Source organism: Oculina patagonica, chromosome 9, assembly GCF_052425735.1.
Source record: "Oculina patagonica isolate OP01 chromosome 9, crgOcupat, whole genome shotgun sequence".
In the NCBI taxonomy this organism is placed as follows: Eukaryota; Metazoa; Cnidaria; class Anthozoa; order Scleractinia; family Oculinidae; genus Oculina; species Oculina patagonica.
This window is the reverse complement of record NC_135766.1, coordinates 21,468,080-21,486,992: the sequence shown is the minus strand read 5'-3', so window position 1 is coordinate 21,486,992 and position 18,913 is coordinate 21,468,080. Positions and strand designations below refer to the sequence as shown.

Below are 18,913 nucleotides of genomic sequence, written 5' to 3'. Positions count from 1 at the left end.
CCCCCTCTTTTCTTTCTCTCCTTTCTTCTCCTACTTTGCTCCGTTATTTTGTTCTTTACACGTTAACACTAGTTGTGGGTACTCGTAGATTTGAACTATATTGTAAAGCTGTTTTATACAGCCAGTTTATTATCACTGAAAGTTGATAACGGTAAATAAACCGCCGGAAGCGAATTTTTAAAGCTGGCGTTTCGAGCGTGCCTTCGTCTGACTGAAAGCTTTTCAAAATTTGCCACGTCGGCTTATGTTACATGATAAGGCGCGTTTACACGACAGAGAAAATGGGTATGGACCCGTCAAAAAAATCGGTCCGGACTTTAGAATTTAACTTTATTTTTCTATAGTTGTTTACCATTTACAATAAAATTCCGGAAAATTCGATTGAGAATGTCCGTTCGGGGACAGAGAAGGTTCGGTGTGCAGAGAGGCCCAGAACTGGTACAAAAAAGATGCAAAACAGTAAATCAAACAAGAATTTCCATTTGCAACGTTCCCGCCCGGGCAGGGGGCGACGAAGGAAAACGGCTGAAACGAGCACAAAGTTTTCAAGGCAGTAGGCCTTGAAATCTTCCAGTGGAATGAAACAAAAAGTCGTGCTTCATTTACATGTACATCCCAACCGGAATTTCCGGAACTGTGGTTAGTAAATTAGATAAATTGTAAACAACACCGACATATAAAAGTGATTTTTTCTTTTTTGAAAAAAAAATTAGGCTGAAAAAAATAGTCCCCATTTCACACGATTTTGATATATAAAAATTTGTTCAGCTTTCGCATTATGACTCCCGTAAGACAAAACCACCGTGACCCTTCACAAAACGCTTCAGGGATTTTTACGTGGAATAAGCTTCCTTGAATAAACCTTCGGTGCGGCACGTTATTTCTTTTATTATTTATTTATGTCTTTTTCTTGCGGGACGGCTGTTTTCTTACATGAATCAATTATTTTCTGCGCGAAGGGTACAGTTTGTCTTTGGGGCATTTTTTTGACCGGTTACCAGCATTGTTTTACTTTTCCTGATGTCAAAATGTGCAGTCGAAAATGTTCTTTCCGTCAAATTTAAGACCTACAGGATGATATTAAGCAACCATGTCTAGCCACGAAAAAACTATGTGCAACTTGTCTGCCAAGTTGAGTTAGCACTTGATAACTTAGAACAGTGTCTCGCAACATTTTCTTTTACTACAATCGTTGCAAAACTGAGTAAAAAAAACCGTTTTTTGCAAAGACGTTATACAATTTTTGGCCAATGTAGACATGTAAACAAACTGCAGCTGCAGTGCGAGAGAAGCCGCACGAAAACCTCTCGTGCCACGTGCATCGTGCACTTAGCCATGAAGGCGCGACGGGGGCGCTGTCTCCAAAATGATCCAATCACAAATTGTTTTATAATGGAAGCGAAAATGAGCCAATCACGAACCGTGTTTGAATAGCATTTTCTACATAAATCGAATAGCCTTTCGTCATCTGCATAACAATATTTACTTCGCTTCGATACACGGCAAAGTTTGATCTATGTTTTGCCGAGGAATTGCGGGTTTTGCCCATATCGGAGCGCGTTCTCTGTCTAAAATTGTTCAAAAAAGAACTGGGCTTCAATTTGCCGCAGTTCTGACCAGATGTGCGCGTTATTTCTCGAGCGAAGCCGTCACAAACAGCGAAATATCAACTATTCGTCTTTGGAGTGATGGCGGCGGAGAGGATGTTGTGTCTAATCCATTCGACGATTTTGGCGCTTGGCACGACGCCGAGCCGAAATCCTTCCTTCACAGCGTTTCAGTGGACACTGTTGGAAAAAGTACCGCCATAGGGCATCGACAGGCGAATGAAGACAGTTTTAAATTAATAGAACTATTTCCAGACTTACACTACTACGCCGTGTTTGACGGTCATGGCGGGTCGGTTGCCGTGGATTTCGTGAGCGAACATCTACACGAATGTGTCATGCATTTCTACAGCAGTGATAAAAACATTGAAAGTGTATTAGTCGACGCTTTTGCAAAATGTAACAGCGATTTGGAAGACTATTGTACCTGGCTTATGGAGAGAGGTAAGCTATACCGTGATCAGAAACAAATTAACTTATTCACTGTTTATCGGCGGTAAAATGATGCAACACTAGCGTCTATTCAGTGAAGCTGAAACACTGTTAAAAGCTTTACGCTGGAAGCATTTTACACATCAGTGATTGTCTGGTTGAGTTTTTAACTTAGCGTCAATTTGCAACCCTTAAAGTTTCCTCTTACTGTACTGCAGTTGTGAGTTGAATAGCTTTTGTCCCGTTACTCGGAAAGTTCCGTACTTTCACGTGTGTGAACTTCGGACTTTGTATTTCAACTAGTAACACATTCCAATTTTTTCACGACTCGTATTGTCAATGAAATTCATCCGTGCTCAATATTTTGCTCTAAACCAGAATATTTTGTGAATGAATTACTCCAACACAAATAATAATTTCAATCTACGAATGTATTTTATAAGCTTACCATTCAGTATCTATTTCGTTATGTTTTTGTTATTTTATGGAGGTGAAGTATACACAAATTTTGCTAGCATGCTGACAGTCAATGAAAAACTTCAAGGGAAAAATTAATATAAATTACAATGAAAAAAAATTAAAAAATTATATTTGTGTCACAGGAAACCTAGCCTAAAAAGTTATAGTTCATTGTTATAAAAAATTGCAAAATTAGAGCACTAAACTGTTAAGGGTCTTTGGCCACAGATGAAAATGGACTGCAACTTGAAAAACAAATAAAGCTAACTTTTCAAGTTGTTTCCGCACGTCTCTTTAAAAAAAATCGATATTTATAGCCGCAGCTTGATTTTCTATCCGTAAATTAAGGCTATGTCTTCCTTTTTATGTTCAAAGATAATGCTTTTCATGGGTTAAGTTGCCTAACACTAATTTCGGAACAGTTTAGACCAAAAATCCGCGAAATCCTTATATTGTAGCTCCTTTAAAAGTCATTTGATATAATGATAATTTTTCTTATAGGGCAAAAGGAAAATGTTCTTCACAGTGGTACTACTGCAACTGTCGCTCTCTTGCGAGATGGTACTGACCTTACAGTGGCAAGCGTCGGTGACAGTGGGGCAGTTCTATGCAGACTGGGTGAAGCTGTTTCGCTAGCAGATGCTCACCACCCGACAAGAGACGAGGAACACCAGAGAATTAATTTATTCAACGGCTGGATTGATTGGGGATTAAATTCTCCAAAAGTTAATGGCAGACTCGCAATGACACGCTCAATTGGTGACTTTCATCTAAAGCCCTATGGAGTCATTGCCATTCCTGAAATACAGCAACTAAAACTGAACCATAAAACAGATTCTTTCATTGTGCTACACACTGATGGTGTGTCACATGTCATGTCGGACAAGGAAATAACAGACGTTGTCAGGTCTTGCCCTGATGCCGAGCATGCCGCAAATATCCTAACAAGCTGTGCGATTGAGTATGGCTCGGAGGACAATATCACAGCGGTAGTAATCCCCCTGAGATTATGGGCCAAAAATTACAGACAACAGGTATCAAAGGAACGCAACTTGTTAAAGCATGTGAGAATTAATTATGTGTAAAAATCCTTTTGTAACTAAATTGTAGAATGTAGCTTTAACTTATCTTTGAAGGCCTTTCAGTTCTAAGCTCTAATTAAAAATTCTTACTTATTATCCTCCTTTCTTTTAATCTTTTAAATTGTTGTGAGATTTGGTACTGGCACATCGACACCCTTTAAGGGATTTTTCATCACAATCTACATGTACACATGCATTACAAGTTACCATACATTTTCTCATTGGTCAAATGAAAAAATCCAATGCTACTTGCAGTTTTTGCTGCCTTACCTTTTTTTTCCTTGGGCCCTTTTGCCCCCCCCCCGCCATTTCCTTCCCCTTCTTCCCCCCAATACCCGCCAAAAGTCTTAACTTGAGTCTAAGACTTTATAAGAGTTTGAAGTGAAAGTGCACAAGACTTGTAAGAGAACATTTTAATAAGGGCAAAGGTAAACCAAATTATGACCTGGTAAACTAGGTGGATAACAATATTATTATTAAATTTCCTATGCAGTAGCAGCGTACAATTTTTAAAAAAAAAAAAAAAAATTATTGACGCCGTGCACAGTACATAAGGCGGAATTTATACAGGTGTATGTGACAGATATTTTTTTTATTATTTTTCAATTATAATTCAGTTTCCATCTGTAATAAAAATGAATTTAAGATTGTGTCAGCCGAAAAATAAACATTCTGACTAAAGGTTAAATTCTCCCAAACTTACTTAATGAAAATGTATGATGAACAGTTAGGAGAATTTGATTTTGATTTTGGGAGTAACACACTGACATAAACTGGTTGAAAGCTGGCATGGCAGTGACCAATTTCTTACTTATGAAGTAGAATATTTAAAATTTTGTTTACCCTCAGCATTGGGTGTAAGTAACCTATTTTGATGGCCTTTCTGTGCAGCTTTTCTGTTAAATGCTTTTCTGTTAAATGAAATAGTACTAATGTCAACATTGACTGACAGCCATGTATGTGTACATGCTGTGACCTAGTGAATTATTTTAACTTGAATTCAAAGGTTGCAATTTTTGTTGCATGTGGCTATAATAAATTAAAGTACCGGTAATGTCTTAATGAGCATGGAGAAACACGGAACTCCAAAACTATTTAATCTGTACAAAATTCTTATTCAAAATTGAAGCTCTTTAAAGACCCATTGTCATATTGTAGAGAATGGAAATTGTATGTAAAGGCAACCAATTAACTCCTCATTGGAGAAAGATTTTGGGTTATAACTATTACCTTTAGTGATAGATATTTCTCAGCTATTAAATATATACATTAAAGATGATTTCCAGTCCGTACTGCGCAGACTCAGGGTTTGTTTTCATTTTTGTTTTGAATTCGTTAAAACGTTACACTTCGGTGATAGCGTACATGAAGTTTTTTAGTTCGCCATTACGGATCGTTTCGTTCAAGAATTCACGATGAGCTAAAACGTCCGTTTGAAATACCGTCGAGCTTCTTTTACTCGTTATTATTGTTTTGCAAGGATATCTGGCGTTAATAATGAAGAAAAAGGTAAGTTTTGTCCCGGAATTTTTATTTTTGCTAGTAAACATTCTTCTGTTTGTGAGACTCACAAACATTGCAGGCGGAGATTGCGCAGTACGGACTGGAAATCATCTTTAAGTATGAGACTAATTTCTCTACTTTAAATTTCATTCTAGAATAGATTTATCATAAATGTGCTGTATTTTTATATTGTTGCAAAATGCTATGAGCATGGCTTTGATGTTGATATTGTACTAGCCTATGTCGACGCTTATGTCTTCATTCTTAAATTTATTGTATGTGGACAGCTTTAAAAGCTGCTGGAGTGTGCTTTGTACATGTAAGTTATTTATCTGGTGTATGGATTATTCATTTTTTTCTGAATTTGTCAATAAACAAGAATAATTGTTCAGAAAGCTAAGTGAAACTCACGTGTTTTCATGAGTGGGAACTGTTAGCAAGAGTGAAACACTCACACTTTTTGACCTCTTTAATAGACCCCCCAGATCTCATATTAATGACATAAATGTAGCTTCATAAAAAAACGTGTAGTGTCTGATTCATTGGTAGTTGCTGAGGGAACAAAACTTTAAACTGGCCGACAACCTATCAGAGATATTACATGAATCTCCGTATAAATTTTGGTTTGCCATTTTCACAATTTTCTCTTTCTTTTCTTTATTCACTGGCTTTCTTATGCTGTCAGTGTTGATCTGACATTGTTTCAAAGAACCCGGCCCCCCAAAAGGCAAACAGCTCTACTCGCTGCAACCTGTGAGCAGAGTTGCTAAGGTCTTTCCAAGATAAGTTGGGAAGATCGAAGGGAACTCTGCTTGCAGGGTATAATCGTTATTGCATTTCTGCAAATACAATCCAATCTCAAACTCCACAAATCATTAGCAATGGAAACCCCTTCATACTTGACAAAACCATCAACTTTTAATGGTGTGTTAATGTTAAAGCCCTTTCGAACGACTTGGCCAGGTTTTATACCGACCCCTTCTCCCTTGTTCACGTTCTATTTCTTAATGAGCCTTACCCCCTTCCTGGCACCTTTCTCCTGTAAGTAGCCTGCGTAGCTGGCGGTATTGTTGGGTTTTAAAGCGCGCACAAGCAAGCGGCGCAGCCGCGAGTGGCTTGGGGAGGAGGAGTTGAAATACTCCTCTTCCCGAAGCCACTCGCGGCTGCGGCGCTCGTTGTCGCGGCTTCGCCGCTTGCTTGTGCGCGCTTTAAAACCCAACAATACCCCCAGCTACGCAGGCTACCTGTAAGTGGGTGGTGGGAGGGGAAGCAAAGGAAATAATTTGAACGACACCCGGAGTCAATGAAATGTAAAACTCGATAAAAAGTTTCAGCTTAAGGCCCTGGGCCGTCCACACTGACCCGGGTAAATTTGAAAACGCTTTTCTTTACACGGATAGGCCAACCGTCCACACCTGAAACGGCGTTTTTGGTCACGGAAAACGGAGCTTTCAAAAACGCTCTCCAAAGTGGGTATCGTTTTCAAATTTACCCGGGTTAATGTGAACGGAAAACATTTTACCCGGCGTTTTTAAATTTCTCCGTTTTCAAATTTACCCGAGTCACAGGGTCTGAAAGGGTATTTTCGGGATCCGGGATTTGACCAAAATACAGTGCGGGATTCGGGAAAACGCACGGGATTTATTTTAGCCTCTCCGTCGGGAATTCAGGAAGTCGGACGTTCAAGCAGCAAACGCGAATCAACCGGGCGATCACGTGGAGTCTGTTTCAGATAAGACTCGGTAGAAACTGTTCCTGTAAACTTCAATCGTGCTCTTTCATCAAACTGAGGTTTGAAATTGTATTTCTTTTTTTGCACACGTAAGTTCAAATTTCAAACGAAAGCGCTAATCTTCAACTCACATTTATTAGCTTTTGCAGAAATTAATCTCCTCCGATGTATTTTTTGGGAGAAAAAAAAACGGGATTCGGGAAAAGCCATTAAAGAATTTGGGGATGCGGGAATTTCGTAAAAAAGGAGTGGGAATGGGGGATCAGCCCCCCCTTCCAGACCCTGGGGTCAGTGTGGACGGGGCCTAAGTCTGTAATTCCTTCTGTTTTCAAACATCTTTTTGCTGAGGGCAGACAGTGTTCTTGCATGGTTATACATCCCATCATGCGCTTCACCTCGTTCACTATAAAGCAGATACAGGCCACGTTACAAAAATTCAATTTTATTTATGATTAAAAAATTTAACTTGAAAACTGTAATATACATAAACGTTTTAACAGTGACGCTTTCTTTGTAGAATCTTAGATCAGTTTGATTGTCGTAAAACCAAAACCAAGGTTTTTACTCTGACCAGTCACAAAGGACACAGACCGTGATCCTGTGAACCAATAAAAACTCGAAGCAAATTCATGTAGCATGCACAAATCGTGGGAAAACGTGCGCGAGCGAATCACAATTGGTTTTGGTTTTACTTCTGATTGGCTGAGAAAGCTGGTGGCTTGAGTTTTTGAGCCAATCACTCCCGGCGTATCACCTCGAACGTTCGGTTTTCGAACTCGAGCGAACCTAATCGAACGAAAATCGATAAATGCAAATCGAACCAAATCGAACGTTCGATAAAGTCCGATGAGGTTCGATTTAGTTCTGTCGCTGAACGATACCTAAGTGAGCGGCTTACGTCGTATCACAATATAATGATATTTCCATATTAATATTTAGACCCGCGAGATTCAGAGCATCTCATCATTTGCCGGCCATTTGTTACCCGGGTTGTTACCACTGGAAAGAGTTTTGTAAATTAACAGCTGCAACTTGAATCAAATTTTGCCATTTCCAATGGCAAGCTCTTAGTTTATTTTAAATTTTAACTACAAGTTCGATTTCCGAACTTAGTCGAACTAAATCGAACGCTTAATTTCGATTTCGTTCGATTTGGTTTGGAAATCGAACTCACAAAAAAATTGTTGTCCGATTTCGTTCGATGACAGAACAACATCGAATTTAATCGTTGGATTGAGTTTGATGAAAATTCGTTCGGTTTTGTTCGATGTGATACGCCGGGAATCAGTAAGCGTAGTGCAAAACCAAAGCAAACGCGAATCACTTTCGACCCTCTTACGACGCTTTGGGCGATTCCTCATACACAATATGGTCTTGCAATCTGCAAGAAATGCCTTTCAATGTGCAATTCTTCAATGAGGGGCCTTAAGGGGTAAAATGGAAACTGGGAAATTTTCGATGAGAAAATGAGATTTGGGTCACTGGGAATGGGATTTGGTCACTGGGAATGGGAATGACAGACAGAGAAATAAGAGAATTGGGAGTTGGATTTTGAAAATTTGGAAAACAATAGGCTGGGCCAGCGATGGGAAATGGGATTTGGGCTAAATTTGGGCTGGGAAAATGGGATTTATCCCCCCCCCCCCCCCCCGCCCGCCCCTTTCAGGACCCTCTACAATACTACAATTTGCAATTGCTTACGATAGTTAAAAGTAATACTGTATGGAACAATTATATTACTAACGTAATACTGCCTATTGAGCATCAGTCCTACATTGGACAGCACATGGTTTCGTAAAAAAATTCCTCTGACTGGCAAACTTGAGAATGCCTTCGAGATCTTATAATAACCATCTTTATAATTTCCCAAAGAAGACAGTTCGTTGTCCCATTAAAAATGGTATAAGTACCGTAATGATTCGATTTAGCGGCCTCCTTCCAATAAGCGCCCCCATTCGAATAAGCGCCCCACCTTCGAATGTGTTTTTGTTAATAAGCGCCCCTATTCCAATAAGCGCCCCCATTCTTATTAGCGGCCCCATTCTTATACGCACCTCTTTTCTAAAAGGCGCTCCTATTGTGGCTAACTGCCCCTACTGAAGTCGTCGACGTCGAAAAGATAATCTCGTTAACATTCACCGTACCGTACATGTATATGTTTACCGCAAAAATGAACAATTCTTGAAAAAGTAACTGAACTTTCAACAATTTGTTACTGTTACAGTTTATGCTATTTTTAGTCATTTTAATATATATTAAAGTTTTGTTTTGAACATTTGGTTGTTTCGCAAATAATTAAATAAGCGCGCTGTCCCGAAAAAGCGCCCTGTCTCGAATAAACACCCTAAAAGTAAATAAGCGCCCCGGGCGCTAAATCGAATCATTACGGTACCTAAAAATATTTACATCAACAACATGAGTTATATAAGTTTTCAAAAATAATACGACTTTTTTAATTTTCACAAACATGCTTCGACGGTACATCCGTCATCGTCAGTGTGACGGCCATGACAGTTTACAGTGATTTAAAACGTGCCTGTTACAAGTCATACGTTACATTGCGTTGGAAAACAATACGCTATATAAGTGAAATTATTACTTAGCTTCCTTTTGAAGACCGTTACCATCCTGTCTAATCAAGTAGCGTGTGCTCAACAGAAATGCATTTGATTAAAATAGGTGCGTACATGTTGTTAATAAAATTAATACCTATTTGAAGACTTGTGGAGCTATATAATAAGCACCTTGGCTAGCTGTAAGTTGGTTAGACCTGGTTAGACAACGTAGAGGCTTGAAAGGAAGTGATAAATGACATCTATCTGCGAGTTCGAGTTTCGACTATACCTTAAAGTTACTATTGTTAGCGGCTTCTAATTTTATAGTAATTTTAGCGAGTTGGGCCAAAATCGCTAACTTAAGTACTCGCTAAACTTTGTCTCGGTCAAATTTAATACGCATTAAATTGATACCCCCCGCCCACCAGAGGAATGCAAAATTAAATATGGTGGCCCTGTTCAACTATATGACAACGTCAGAAGGTCGGGCAACACTTATTAAGAAAGGTTGGAGAGAGCCGGAATCGCCGTCATCATGGATGATTTCCCTGACGAGGACCCATTTTCTTTGCAATTCACTTTGTTCTAACAATAATGTTCGTTTAGATTCAAGTGACTTTGTTCTATTGCTGAACATTTGTTTCCATCTTAGCAAAATATTTTAAGTTTTTTTTTAATTTTCGGAAAATCGCTAAATTTCATAGTCGCTAAATCTTACTCAGAAAAATTCGCTAAAATTAGTATTCGCTAAAAATAGTAAACTTAAAGTATACTGACACGAGTTAGTAAAGACAGTGTTTTTCCCAGTCAATAGCTAGTTTCAGCTGATAACCACATCTATTGTAACGGATGCTACACAGTTTTTATAAAATTCCCACCTTGAATTTTTCAGTTTCTAGCCATTTAAAAACAAAGTTGATCTCATTTGGAAAATGAGGTACCAGCAAAATAAATCATATTTTTAATAAAACATTTATTAAAAAAATATCTGGAATAATGTCTTTGTCTGTTCTCCAAGAATTTGCATGTCAAATTCGCCTTAGTATTCAAACAGGGTCGCTTCCTAGTGGGGCAAAGGAAGAAAAAAATAATCGGCGAACGGTGCGAGCCCCCCCCCCCCCCCCCCCCCGGCGGCGGGGGAAAAAAATCGGAAAGACGAGCGCATTTTTGCTATCCAGACTGCGCTCGGCTCGCTCTGCACTCCATTAGGAAGCCTGCTCGCTGGCTTAATTACTTCCCCAAACCATTTTTTTAAATTCAGTTTACAAAATTCAAACGACGATTTTGAAAAGTTAGCCGATATTATAGCTCACGGTGTCTTCAAAAGAAATCCCAAAGATCCCGAAAAAAATCTCTTGTTCTTGGTGGACTTTGAAAGACATCCCGTAGAATGATGGAAAATTTATTGCTACCAGCTGGACAACTTGCGTATAATACCTTCAATTAAAGTGCGGAATTAATTAATTAATTAATTGAGTAAATAATAGAAAATTATATAAAAAGTGAAAGAAATAATCGAACACGCACAAAAGTTATGTTTAAATGCAGTCATATTCCAGAGCATAACCATCACCAGTTACGGTGTTAGTCGTTGTTCCCGGATAAGCTTGATTGCCGAGAAGGCATCTGGCCTCACCGCTTGACCCACCATTAAACGTCCCGTAAGTACTCTGGGAGGCGCGATTCTTTGGTATCCACAGCCACTTCTCTTGACCCTGGATAGCGGGTGGTTGGGCTGGGCAAACGGGTCTAGTAAATTCAGAAGGACACCGATTTGGATACTGTACCCTTGACAAATCACCACGGACCCCCTTCAGAGTGCATTTTTTGGTCAGTGGTGCGATCTTGACATATGTGTACGCGCTGTTTGTGGGGCAGCTTAACTGAAGGCACACAATATTACTTCCTCCTGCAGTAACAGTTCTTGACATTCGGATGTGCCGACCAATCTTTCCTGTTTCGGTGAAGTCATCCTCTTTGTAACTCTCTGCAGCAAATATTACATTTTTGTCGTTCACCTTGATTTTAAGGTAGCAGCCTAACCGAACCCAAAAAACCCTGTTAATAACAGTTAAAATGGAGAAATCTGCAGGTCCATTTGGCGGCTCTTGAAAGGTAAACTGAGAACCTACTGAACGAGTGCCGGAAGATTGACACACCCCATAATCTGAATGGTGGTACACTGGCGAGGCTTCAGCGCTGTTTTCATCAAGAATACTCTCAAATTCAATCCATTGAATTGATGCACCACCTGTGGCGCCATCGCCTTCCTCCCCTATCTGAGCTTTGATGTTTACTGGAAGATCACCCATTTTCGTTGGCATCATGTATTTGCCATTGGTTTCAGCTTGAATATGACATGTTTTATCACGCCATATTGGAATACAAACTAAACCGGTTGTTGTAGTTTCTTCAAAGTAACCCCTGTAGACTGTACCCTCCGGTCGAATAACTCTCACTACAACGCCTGCAGTCCCAGAAGTACGGGGATATGGGTCTGTTGTTATTCTGACGGCAACTTGTGTGGCCGGTTGATCAAAATTGAGTCGTTTCAGTGCTATTGCCGGAGTCACTGTTCCAACGAAGAAGACTCTATTGGACCGTTTCCTTCTTCGTTTACTTCCATCCCCAAGCTGGAAGTCACCAACCTCACGCCAACGTTCCGTTTTCTTGTCCAGCCAATAAAGTTTAATAGGAGCGTCACTAGTATTTTGAACAGTTAAATTTAGTTTCTCAGGATCCAGGTACACCTTCATTGGTTTAGACAGAGCTAACTGTTTTCTATTGTCATCTTCAAATTTTAGGTTTACCATACCATAAGTTTCCAAGATTTCTGCCTCTCCATCTTCATCTGTTGTGGTAAAATCTCCAGGAGCAGTAAGGATGTCTGAAAGGTTACGAGGATCAGTAACACTGATCGTAGCTTTAGCATTCCCATGAAAAACAGAACCGTCCTCTGTAAGGAATGATTCTTCTTGGAGTTCAAGATCAGCAAAACTGTCCATACTTGGATCACTTCCCAAAGGGATGTCCAAAGGCTCTGAAGCATTAAACACGATTGGAGGTGGTATTCTCTTTAGTTTTATCTTGTAAAAGTCTCTGCTTCCCTCTTTTATTGCGAATATCTTGTTCCTTTCTTCAAACTCTTCATAAAAGGAATCCCTGAAAGTGACTATTGCTCTCGTCACCTTTCCTGGAAATGTGAGGGAAAATGTTCCTTTTCCATCTGTGAAAGAAACAACTTCACCACCATAAATCACATCTCCATATCTCATGGGTTCTTCTTCTGGACCCCCTACAACGATGCCTTGTATGACTGCACCCTTTTCAGTACATTCGCCACAAGAACAGTGTGTTACTGTAGAAATGTTAAACGACATGATACCACCACAATCAACCAAAACATTTGTGAAATCACGTGGTCCACAACAGGAAGTTGGATCCTGACACGAAGAGTTAAAGGTGGAGTCGTTTCTCAAGCAGGCGACAGGCTGACACTCGCCAACGTCTACAATGCTGCTGTTCGTGGCACTTGTAACACAGCCATCGGGAAGAGTAAGGTTCTTGGAATTGGGTGTTGGAGAACAGGAATCTATGCCTTCCTCTGGAAACAACGAAGAAATCTTGTTACACAGAAATGAAGGTAAATTAGAAAAATTAGTGCATGGTATTGGAAGGCCCGAAGGCAACAATTAAAGTTAACATTTATCATAATTTCACCTTGTAATGTAAAAAATGGAAGATGTCTGCCGAAAAGGTATACACGTTTCTGCATCGATCGATGAAACACGTCCTGTCTTCTTTTTAAAAACTTAAAAAAAAGGCGATTGCCTTGCCGACAATCCTTACAGACATGGACCACTCTTTACGACTCTTTGCTTCGAAAAAATTATTTGTTTAACATTCTTTAAAGAGGAGACGTACAACGAAGGCCTTAGAAGAAGAAAGATTTATACATACCAACTATCTTTAAGACAGCTGTTTTGGAGAATTCTGATCCAAAGTCGTTTACTACTCTACAGCGGTAAGTTCCATTAAGGCCACTCGCAGCAGTGATTTCAAGAGTGTTGTTGTAATTGTACAGGTCTTTATCAATGATGTTATTCTCCTTGAACCTAAAGGATGAATGTACAATTTTTGCATTAAACTTTAGACTAAGGCTTCCGAAACGTTTTCTCAGGGTTTAAAGTGGCATCGTGTTCTTCCGTTCATCACTTTGATAAACAATTAAAATAACATAATAAGCTTTTTCTCTATTTCTGGTGCCTTACTACGAAGTAAAACGGTGCTTAAGGGAAAACAAGTTTTATATTTTCACAGGAAGAAATTTTACTTTCGCGTCAAAATATTTGGAGTAATTTGCTTTTTGGTGAATAGATACCATTGAGCCCAAACGTAGCTTGTTCGGAAGGACCCAAAGGCAAAGTCTACATATTATATACAATGGATATATATTTAATTAATACGGACACCACTGGCACAGAAAAGTGTTCGTATATATGGTATCAGATGACTAGTCTCAAAAACACTGATCAAAATGTCTTTCTTTCCATAAATTAAATCTTCTTTAGTGACCCAAATGTAATAATGCCTTTAGTACCATTCAATCTCTGGTGGAGGATTTCCTTTTCCATCACAACAAAATGTAACACTCTGTCCAGGCATCCTCATCTTACTTTCTGGGTGGACTGTTACAAATGGAGGAACTGAAAAAGGTCATCAAAAGGTACATTATTCCTCGGTAAGTTTTAACTAAATAATTACAATTATTTTTTTTGTCACTTGGTATTTTTTAAGTACGGAAACCAAACTTGGAAGAATAACATCCCAACGGCATTGGCACTTTTATTTCCTAATAACTTATACCTCTTGTAGACGTTTGGTGCGTTCCTTCAGGATGATCTGTGTCACGATCATTGTTTCAAGCTCACTCAGATCATGGTGTATCAACGAAACCGATAAACCCCACCCACTCTAGACAAGGATCCATCGGTTACTTCGATGCACCATGATCCGATCTTGGATCATTGATCCTGATCTGGATCTCCCCAAAGGAATGCGTCCATTAATTTAGCTTACCAGCAATTTCCAGCATGGCAACAACATTAGCAGTCGTGGGCGTCAACACAGTGGCGTTCTTTTTGGTCGGAACAAAACCCGTTTTGGTTATGAACAGCTCCTGTTGGGCGTCTGCGCAAACATTGAAAGCGGTGAAAAAGCCGCTGATGTTTGTTTGAGTTAAAACTCTGTATGGTGTCTCCGCCAGTGAAATGTTGGCTTCTGACAATGGAACATTAGTCTCACCAAGAATTCTACCGGTAAGCATGTGATCATCGCATGTACAAGCGTTGCATTCATCATTCAACGTTCCTTTGGCGCATATTCTGTTGCAATCTGAGAAAAAAAACCTTTCAGCGTTTGCAATCGCAGGTAACACGTAACATTATTTGATTTATTATATTTCTTGTTTGTGCACAGAGGAAGTGCCTTGTCCTACCTAGACTGCCAGTGGTCTCGTCGTGTCGTGTCGTGTCGTGTCGTGTCGTGTCGTATTTTGCGTTGTGTCTAGCCATAAGTAATCCACTTCGGGAAGCTCCCAGGGGCCCATATCACCTTCTACTCAATAAACTTGACAAAAATAGGAACGAAAATGAGGCATATGAAATTCTCTCAAACCTGGACAGTCCCATTCTGCACATGTCTTGTTCTGTATAGGTTTCCCAGCACAAGTAATTGGTGCGAATACTGCTCTCTGATTTGTGGCAACGCATATCCTCGTGCGAGCTCGTGCTCCCGTACCGCATGTTTTGGTGCAATCACTCCAAGTACTCCATCGAGTCCATTTGGCTTCTGAAAGAAAATACAGAAATAATTTCACATTGTAGGATTGTGGGTGTTTAAGTTTGAAAGGGTGTCAGTTTTAAAAAAAAGATGAGGACGTCTTGCTTGGTTGCGCAAAATATAGTCTAAGAGCTAGGTTTCCAAAGTATGCTATGTGGGGTTCTTATATCTTTTATTAGTAAACAAAATATTCATCGCGCTAAGCGGTAAATATGGCATCCCAAGGTTTGGCTACTAAGCCATGCCACGTTTGCCATCCAGGGCTGTGAACATGGCGGCATTTGCTGAATGAAAATTTCTCTCATTTAAAAGAAATCACTCCAAGTCCTGCCAGATATTTAAAACATTGGAAATTTTGCAAATTGACTACCAAGGCTTTTGGACCGAAAATAGTTTCAAGAGATGGTTTTCAAGGCATTAGAATTAATCGTTAACATGGCATAATTTGTGAGAGTAGGTTGTCATGCTCAAGAGCACAATGTTAGCATTGGTGCTCCGGTCGAGAACGGACCCCTCGGTCCAGAATTCAAAGCACTATAACTATTGAATTCTGATAAAGTATTATGAGGAAAAAAAAACAGGTCGCCAACTTTGTTACAGATATGGTTTCCCCCACAAATGAAAACAATTGCCTTCCTTTGCAAAATGCTGAGTAAGTTCCTACCTGAGTTAGGTACAAGACTTATAAGTGATGACATGGCAGGTGCAGCTTTTGATGCTGTGCTGATCGCAAAATTAGTGCTGCTCATACTTGAGAAAGAATCCACACTTGATTCCTTGCTGAAATTCTGACTTGTAGTCATTGTAGACAACACCGCCTTTACTGTTGATGAAATCGTTTCTCGACCAGAAGTAGTCGCTGCTGGGATGAAAATAAGTTGACAGGTCTGTACGACTCTAACGCAGCCATTTCATAGTTTCGATCTAACGAGTATATCCTTAAGAGACCTACCCCTTTTGTATGATATTACTGGAGACATTTTGAACATTTTCTTAAGCAATGGTTTTAGTAAGGTGGCTCACTACAGGTTCCAGCACTTTTCCAAGACTTAAATTTTGATGGGTCATTATAACCAGTTTTTATTAGTTGATGCTACAATCATGGTGTCAAACAAATTCCCAATGGTTGGGGAACACGTTGTTATCATTTTTATGACGCAATAGGTTACCATAGCAACAGTATAACCTTGTAAATGCACCTTTATTTTAGCTTTAACTGCTAACAACTTAAAAACGAGTTCGGTGACCCCTATTTTTTTATTATTAAAATTTTGATCAGCAAGACAAAGTGCATCTTTTGGCAAAGTTTAAACAAAATCTGTACATGGGGCTCAGAGGCACCTTAAATTTCCTTAAATTTATGAAAATTTAAGGTTGCTTTGAACTCAATGTGAGAATTTTTTTAAAAGTTTGCAAAAAGTTGCATCTTATCCTGTTGATTACAACTCAATAATAAAAAGTGGGTCGCTGGACTCGTTTTTGAGCTATAGGCACTTAGTTTTTAACAGGTTATACTGTTACTATAATTTATAATGACAAAAGAATAATCACAGCTTGTTCACCAATGATTGGGCATCTATTTGATACCATACATTTTTTTACATACATAATTGTTGCGTCAACTCAAAGAGAGTCGCAGTATTGATTCATGAAAGTCAATGCGCTGAAAAGGTCAGGAAACTATTTTGAGCCACCTTCACTCCCCTATTGGATCTTTCCAGAACGAGTGGGGCAGCTTCTGACCTCCCCCCCCCCCCCCCCGTAACTTCCAGAATATTTAAGCAATCACAATGAAACGTAGAGGATATATAGTATGTCCAAAAATTTATCTTTTGATATTGTCACATGGGATGATGACGTCACATCACGTGACAATTACATCATGATGTCGAAACAGCCGCCATCTTTAGGTTTTGGTTGGAGGGCCTGCTTTCTGTTTTAAAAATTAACTTCCCCAATAGTTCTTTGGACTATAGGCTTTCTGGGTAACCTATCTCAGTAAGATGTGACTGGGAGTGCTTCATTTTCCCTCAAATGTTGTTTTAGAGGAATTTGTTCTACTCAATTTTAAGGCCTCCCTTCTGACATTGAGTATTGCTTTTTGGGGAACCAGGGCATTGTATTTACATTGACGTATTTAATCATGCTTTTCAACTTCAAATGCCATTCATTTTCGGTATTGGTACAGTTGGAACACATGAACGACAAAGGTCCCATATAAGATTTTCTAGCAAGGTCTTGGCACTGCCACTATTAAATTGGGGATAACGGGTGACAGCTTTCGAGGTGATTATTATACGGAATATTGTCGTCTTAGGAAGCAAACTTTCGTTTTTAAATTCCATTTATCAGTGTTATGATTTAAACCAACCTAATGAATGGTGTTGTTGACTTGTCGAAAGACCAATAACGGTTGATCTAGAGCTGCTTTTGGTGAGAGAATCATCATCTATTTGTCGCTCTAGCTCTGATAAATTCTCTAGGAGAAACGTAACCCCAACCAAGCCATTAATTTGCACAACTTCTATATATAGTATTACTAGGAACTCACTCCCAAAAAAACATTGGTTCGTAAGGTATTTTGGTGACTCTTGCTTTTTCCAGAGATTCAGTTTCAAAAGATCATTAAAAGGGGATTAAAAGGTTCAGAACGCTAAATAAAAACGAGCTGGTAACGAGCTTTTAAATCATTTTTACTGCAAATTACTTTTAATTTGTTACAAGTACACATCATGCATTCACAAGCCCTTATACAAAATAAGACACTTCACTAATGTCTCTCCCTGAAATCAAGACAGAAAACAACAGCGTATGAATTTTGCTATTCTTAAAAAATTTACAATAACAAACTTTCCACCTTTATTTTGTCTTCACGAAAAGCTGATTATTGTTCACAAAGAGAAAAAAAAAAGGGTGGGCAATAATAAAATCGGAACTGTTTACAGATACCGGTACCGTAAATCAAAAGGGTCGGGAGCGATGGAAATTACCAAATACTCAATGCACACCGTGCAAGGTAATACCGATAATACCAGCCGAAGCCCCTATAGTAGTTCTTATTTTTCACTTTATTCCTAATTGTGCATATGTTATATTTCTTTGTTACGGAACTTTTTTTAAAAAAATATGTATAATTTCTTTTTCAGTTTTATTTCTGTGTCCCCAATTAGCTCTTCTTATAAAGTTTGTTTATTTATTATTATTATTATTATTATTATTATTATTATTATTATAATTATTATTATTTATTCTTTTAAATATTATAAACTTTATTACTTATGTACAACGATTCACTAAAAATAATTAAAACAAATTATTATTACTTAGAATAAATATATTAAAATTTATTTTTTTTTTTTTTTTTTTTATTTTATTATTATTATTATTATTATTATTATTTTAAAATTATTATTATTATTATTATTTGGCAAAACAATAATGACTAACCATTACTTTTATCCACTCCATTGCCCTTCATGTAAATTGGAAGTAATATGGCAAGGACGCCTGCTAAAGTTACCAGAGCAACAGCAGCCAGGATGAACACTAAACATCGCAGATTAGGCCCGGAGGAAGGTGTAACATTTACCACGTACTTGTTTCCCTTGAACCGCTTTGCATTTCTTTCTTCCGAGGCAAGCGCCATTCGGACCCGAGGACGTCTTGCCGTGCGGTAGAAAGAAAGATGGTGCTTGGATTCCT

At 38.8% G+C, this 18,913-nt stretch overlaps 2 protein-coding genes across 3 annotated transcripts; one reads left to right on the top strand and one right to left on the bottom strand.

Annotated features, from left to right (window-relative positions):
* The first annotated feature begins 31 nt into the window (after positions 1-31).
* Positions 32-3,684, top strand: LOC144666186 (protein phosphatase Mn(2+)-dependent 1K-like). The gene is made up of 3 exons (XM_078527549.1): positions 32-489; positions 551-2,051; positions 3,000-3,684. The coding sequence occupies exons 2-3, from the start codon at positions 1,517-1,519 to the stop codon at positions 3,581-3,583; spliced, it is 1,119 nt and encodes a 372-aa protein (XP_078383675.1). The 5' UTR covers positions 32-489; positions 551-1,516; the 3' UTR covers positions 3,584-3,684.
* A 6,903-nt stretch (positions 3,685-10,587) lies between these two features.
* Positions 10,588-18,913, bottom strand: LOC144666098 (cartilage intermediate layer protein 1-like). Of its 2 annotated transcripts, none has more exons than XM_078527447.1 (7): positions 18,659-18,913; positions 15,876-16,073; positions 15,047-15,220; positions 14,450-14,764; positions 13,971-14,076; positions 13,331-13,485; positions 10,588-12,974 (listed from the first exon to the last, which is right to left on the bottom strand). In XM_078527447.1, the coding sequence occupies exons 1-7, from the start codon at positions 18,855-18,857 to the stop codon at positions 10,909-10,911; spliced, it is 3,213 nt and encodes a 1,070-aa protein (XP_078383573.1). In that variant the 5' UTR covers positions 18,858-18,913; the 3' UTR covers positions 10,588-10,908. The 2 variants fall into 2 exon arrangements, with proteins under 2 accessions (XP_078383573.1, XP_078383574.1); XM_078527448.1 differs by lacking the exon at positions 18,659-18,913 and adding an exon at positions 17,583-17,644 and having other exon boundaries at positions 10,589-12,974.

Bases quoted from the DNA above. Each gene is read 5' to 3' on its own strand.
- LOC144666098 (XM_078527447.1), bottom strand. From the start codon at position 18,857: ATGGCGCTTGCCTCGGAAGAAAGAAATGCAAAGCGGTTCAAGGGAAAC. The intron at 14,765-15,046 runs GTTTGAGAGAAT...TTTTTTTCTCAG, and splicing joins TGCAGAATGGGACTGTCCAG to ATTGCAACAGAATATGCGCC. The intron at 12,975-13,330 runs GTATGTATAAAT...CGTTGTTTCCAG, and splicing joins AGCTGTCTTAAAGATAGTTG to AGGAAGGCATAGATTCCTGT.
- LOC144666186 (XM_078527549.1), top strand. From the start codon at position 1,517: ATGTTTTGCCGAGGAATTGCGGGTTTTGCCCATATCGGAGCGCGTTCT. The intron at 2,052-2,999 runs GTAAGCTATACC...TTTTTCTTATAG, and splicing joins TACCTGGCTTATGGAGAGAG to GGCAAAAGGAAAATGTTCTT.